The 5,526-nt window shown below is 29.8% G+C and overlaps 2 protein-coding genes across 2 annotated transcripts; one reads left to right on the forward strand and one right to left on the reverse strand.

Moving 5' to 3' along the window:
* The first annotated feature begins 1,129 nt into the window (after positions 1-1,129).
* On the forward strand, positions 1,130-3,026 carry LOC123260520. Its single transcript, XM_044721650.1, has 2 exons — positions 1,130-1,411; positions 1,485-3,026. Exons 1-2 carry the CDS (start codon positions 1,225-1,227, stop codon positions 2,957-2,959), a joined length of 1,662 nt encoding a protein of 553 aa, XP_044577585.1. The 5' UTR covers positions 1,130-1,224; the 3' UTR covers positions 2,960-3,026.
* Positions 3,027-3,197: 171 nt separating this feature from the next.
* Positions 3,198-5,094, reverse strand: LOC123261397. The gene is made up of 4 exons (XM_044722991.1): positions 4,945-5,094; positions 4,721-4,879; positions 4,315-4,579; positions 3,198-4,223 (listed from the first exon to the last, which is right to left on the reverse strand). The coding sequence occupies exons 1-4, from the start codon at positions 5,052-5,054 to the stop codon at positions 3,198-3,200; spliced, it is 1,560 nt and encodes a 519-aa protein (XP_044578926.1). The 5' UTR covers positions 5,055-5,094.
* Between the last annotated feature and the right edge of the window lie 432 nt (positions 5,095-5,526).

Consider the following 5,526-nt stretch of genomic DNA (forward strand, 5'->3'; position numbering starts at 1 on the left):
TTTTCGGGGTTGAAAAACTGGCCCTCGGTAGCTCTTGCCATAAACGAATACTATGTAGATATTATAAAAGAAATTATGAACATTTCCAAAAATTTTTTTTTCTTTGCTGAGGAACTTTGAAATTTTTCAATTTTCATAATTCTGGGTGAATTGGGTTCGATTTCATTAATTTTAAAAAATCGTGAAAATTCAAAAAATTGAGACATTGAAAAATTATTTTAATTTTCTACAGTAAAAATAACTGATTTTTAAAATTCAGAAATATTTAAAAATTGAGTTCTCACAAGATTTCCTTGTTTTGAGGTCCTTAGTTCAACCTGATTGGTTCAAAAGATATCACATGCAGTACGTAGAGTCCAACAACTAAAAAATGTGCTACAAACTTTATTCTAAGTTGAAAGAATAAAATTACATACTTACAAACATGATTATCTATTCAGAAAATATGCTAAAACATACTAAAACATTTTAAACATTTAAGGTAAAAGCCCCAATACATGATCACGTACCAGTATATTCACAAATATAGGTATACAAATACATGGAGTGATCATATACTGGTACATGATCATCTATTGGGGCTTTTACCTTATATCCAGAAATTTCATTCAATATTTAAATTAGAAACTTGTACCGCCTAATCACTATTCTTAATGTGGTTCTAGCTGCGTTCATGACATAAACCGTAAAACCTTCCTAAAGTTTCTTGGTTATACCTTTCTTCTTCTATTCGTCTATAATTCACTAACGAGAGTCAAAAACATACCTAACGATATTTTAAAGAGTATATTATAATATATATCAAGAAATGTTTCATCGTAAATTTAAAAAAATTTTTAAATAAGGAAGGGCGGTATAAAATGCATTTTCGAAATTTTATTTTTCCTACTTCTTTTTAGGAGAATTTTTGAATAAAATAATGGGGTTCCGTTTTGCCAAACTCCTCCGCTTGGGAGCAGCATAATAACGAGTTTCATCGAGCGCAAATTTTCAAATACATTTGAAAAGTAAACATATTCCAATGATATAAATGAATTTATTTTAAAGTTATTTAGGAAAAAAAAAATATTTTCAAATATAATCAATTAAATTATATTTTTTATAAATATTATATACGTCGGATCACAATAAAGGTACAGTATGTTTGTCAATTACATCTGTGTTTTGGAGTAGCTACAAAGGTCGCATTCAATATCTGAAAAAATTTAAATAATATAAAAAAAAATGGGTAAATGTTGTGTTCCTTTTTGTAAAGAAAAAGCAACTTTCACTTTTCCCAAAGATGAAAAACGTCGGGTCCTTTGGGAAAAAGCAATTAGTGTAAATTTTCGGTCTTCGAAGTCATCGAGGTTATGTTCTAACCATTTCGAAAAAGATGTTATTGTTGAAAAAAATGAAAGTTATTATACAGGTAATTAAATTTTTGTGTTAGATTTTGTTATTTAATATTCGTATGCAATAAATAAAATTTTATTTTATTTCAGGAATTAAATCTTTTAGAAAAACTTTGAAACCCAATGCTGTACCAACACTGATGTTGGAGCTAGAAATCGAGAAATCTAAGCGTTCACAAAAAATCCGAGAAGCTCTTTTTGAAGATAATTCTAATGATTCTAATTCGTCACTGTGTTTGTCTCTTTTAGATAACTCACCGTTTATTTATGAATGTTGTTCAACAGATAAGGAAACAAGTCTGATTGATGCACCAACAAGAAATAATGCATTACCTTTGTTATCAAATAATAAAAAAAAAGTTTCTGAGCACTTATATAATACGGAACATCCAGGTTCATCAATTCAAGAAGATTATCAGACATCTGAAAATTTAATTTTATCATCCGTTATTTTAGATAACTTAATAATCCCAGATATGTCGAATATATCTGAAGTTTCTTGTAATATTGATATACAAATGGAAGAGGTAGTGTCAATGTCGACTCCTGAAATTAATCAAAAAGATAAAGTGGAATCAACAGAATTAAAATCTTCGCAAGTAAAACAAGGAGGATCATCTATAAACAACAAGAAAACTTACAGTTCTATTGGTATTCAAGCTGGTCGTGGACCTCTGTCAGTTAATTCAATTTCTCACAGGGATGATGTCATACATTATTATACTGGACTGGGAACTTACGCTAAATTTCAATTCGTGTACAGAACATTGAATGATTATGTACAGCACATCAAATATGTCAAAGGACAAGTAAATTGTGTAGAACCAGAAGATATGTTTTTGTTAACACTTATGAAATTGCGAAGAAACATTCCAGATTTTGGATTAAGTTTTTATTTTGGAATCAGTGAAGCTGTTGTCCGTAATATTTTTAGTACTTGGATTCATTACATTTACCAACTGTGGTCATTGCTCGATACTTGGCCATCCCGGGAAGTCGTCGACTTTTACATGCCAGAAGGCTTTAAAAAATTTTATCCGTCAACAAGAGTCATTGTTGATGCTACTGAGATGCCTATTGATAAACCATCTAATCCAATAGCTCAACAAGCCACATTTAGTACATATAAAAATAAAAATACCGTAAAAGTTTTGGTGGGAGGAACACCTGATGGTATCTTATGTTATCACTCAGCAGCATATGGTGGAAGTACCAGTGATAGGCAAATCGTAGAGAGATCGAATCTTATTCAAAAATGTCAAAAAGGTGATTCTATTATGGCAGATCGTGGATTTAATGTTCAAGATATTTTCGAATCTCAAGGAGTAACGATCAATATACCTCATTTTCTAAAAGGCAAACAACTTCCCAGTGTTACAGTTTTATCCGATAGAAAATTAGCATCTAAGAGGGTACATATTGAACGATTGATAGGGCTAACAAAGACTTATAAAATTTTACGAGAGCCTTTGAACCCTAGCTATACGCGCCTAGCGACGAAAATATTTTCAATATGTCTAATGTTGTGTAATTTTCGTGAATCTGTAGTTAGCTCAATCGCATGAACCAAACATTTTCAGAAAATTTAAAAAAATTTTGTGAAACAATTGTATAATTATACAATAATGAAAGTTGTTGATTAAATAATTAAATGTATATGAAAATCACAGTTTTTTATTTTATATTATCAATCTCTTACATAAAATGAACATAACATAAATAATATTTTCTTGTAATATAAATGTAATAACTAATGTATTAATTTTCATAAAGAAGAAATTTTTGATTCATACTGTTTTCTTATTATTTGTTAAATATACTATTATATCTTTTGTATATTTGCATATCTAATATTGCAGGTCTGAAATAATTCTCATAGAAACTTTTAAGGCGAGGAATCATTAATGCGATGATTTCAATATCACGATTTATTGTTATCACAATAGTTTCAATAGTAGTATAAACCACAAATTTTGCCACTAATCTTCCAGTGACAAATAGCTGGCCTTGGATTTGGTAATAGTAAAAATGATTTCTTCTCAATCTTAAATTATTGCTTTGGTCACGATATAAATACGGTATTGTCTTCTCTGTAATATTTGAGAATCTTCGAGAATAAGGGCACTTGACTTCAACCACTGTATCATTGCCGATAATCCCATCTGGAGAGGCTCCTAGGAAGGGATGGGATTTACTGACAAAAAAACCACATTTTTCAATTTTTACACCAGAAGATTCATATATACTCAAAGCTTTAGCTTCATTTGCAATACCCCACTCAGTTGACTTCGATGTAAAGGGTTTCTGATTTAGTAAATTGTAAACAAATTCCATCTGTGCTTTATCATCTCGGATTATACAGCATTTATAGAAATTACTAGCGGTAATTCTAAAATGACGTTGTTTGAACCAGATTTTACTCGCAGCTTGTCCTCTTGTTTCTCTTTCAATCGTTTCAATATCTTCTGCAGTAACAGACAATAGTTTTAACTCATCTAAAAGCCGTTCTTCTGGATCAATATTAGTGTAATTGTGGTCCCAGATTGCACAATAAGTGTCAGCTGGTGCAAACAGCCGAAGAAATGGCATTGTTGTTTCGTAACTAGCAGCATAATTTATTGCTCGGTTACGTAGATTTTCACAATACGATTGCTTGTTAATAATACTTGGATCCAAAATTACTGGGTCAAGACTCAATGAAAGATCGCGACTTTTACTAGGTAATGCCTCAGCTTTAATAGGAGACCCAAAAAAAGATTTGGCTGGTCGGTGAAATGTTTGAAGTTCTTGTGTACAAACTGTTCGTAAAATAATTTTTTTTTCTCTCCCCTACAAAAAAAATTATTTAAGCAACAAGATTGTATTTGTTTTATTTCAAAAAGTTTTTTTAAAATAAAATTTGTTTATTCAGTATCATTACCATTTCTTCCATTGCCCAAAGGAGTACTGCGATGTGCTTACAGTGAGCAGTGTCACCACTGCCCACAGCACATTCACAATGAGTTCCATCAATGAAACCAGTAGATTTTGAAATTTGAATGTCAGATTTATATTGAACCGATTTCTTCATTTGTGCTAAACAGTGTCCTTGAATGAAAATTGAATTTTTATTGTCGGCTATCCTTGCATGCATAAGGTACTGATTTTTATACATTTCTTTACCAAGAGTTTTGTATACCTCATACCTGCAAAGCACATTAATCTATTAATTTTATGTTTTTCAAATATTCTACTTAATTAATTACTTTCTATTATTAATTGTTAAATATTATTATATTTTATATTTTAAATTTTTTCTTATTATATTATTGTTATTAAATATTAACCTCTGAAGAAAACGCTCAATTTCATCTTTTGATATTATTGGAATTTTGGTTGTAGCATTTATGTCCCTGTATTCGGTAACATCTGGTGTCAAAAATACTTCATCAGGGTCTTGTGCATGCAACTGGAAAACATCTTTATTTTCATCGCAAAATATTAATCTAAATCACAAAAAATAATTATTTAAATAAACAAAATAAAAGGTTAATTTTTTTTTAATACCTACCGTTCTTGCAAAATCTTCTTTTTACCTGTTGTGCGAAGTCCACGGTTTTTTAACTCTTGTTTTAATTGTGCAACATTCCACGTAAAATATTTATTGTTATTTGTATCCATATTGTTCGATATTTTCCAGAAATATTTTCAACGTTAAATCTTTGCGCGACATGGAATGATCTATGATGCTGCCCCCTGGGCCGAGTTTGACAAAAACGGATCCCCATTAAAAGCTTCTGACATAATTAGCTATGTTTTTTTTCAAAAAAATTTTTTTTTTTATTATTGATTCTCTAAGTTATTTGAAATACAATCAGAGAAATAAAATTTCGGAAATTATTGTATTTTCAGTACGACAAAGCATTACGGATAAGCCGTGGTAAATGTATTTTCAGAAATTTTATTCTCCTAATTACGTCTTGAATAAATTTTAAAATGAATAAAATGAAATTTACGGAAAATAACATATGAATAGCTATTACGAAACTTTTCTTATAGTTCATTCAACAATTTTTTCAAAAAGTAATTAGAAAAAAAAATTTCAGAGAATCCATTTACTTATGGTATAGTCTTAAGCCCTAAAGCTATTTAC

The sequence above is a fragment of the Cotesia glomerata genome, linkage group LG3 (genome assembly GCF_020080835.1).
Source record: "Cotesia glomerata isolate CgM1 linkage group LG3, MPM_Cglom_v2.3, whole genome shotgun sequence".
Lineage (NCBI taxonomy): Eukaryota > Metazoa > Arthropoda > Insecta > Hymenoptera > Braconidae > Cotesia > Cotesia glomerata.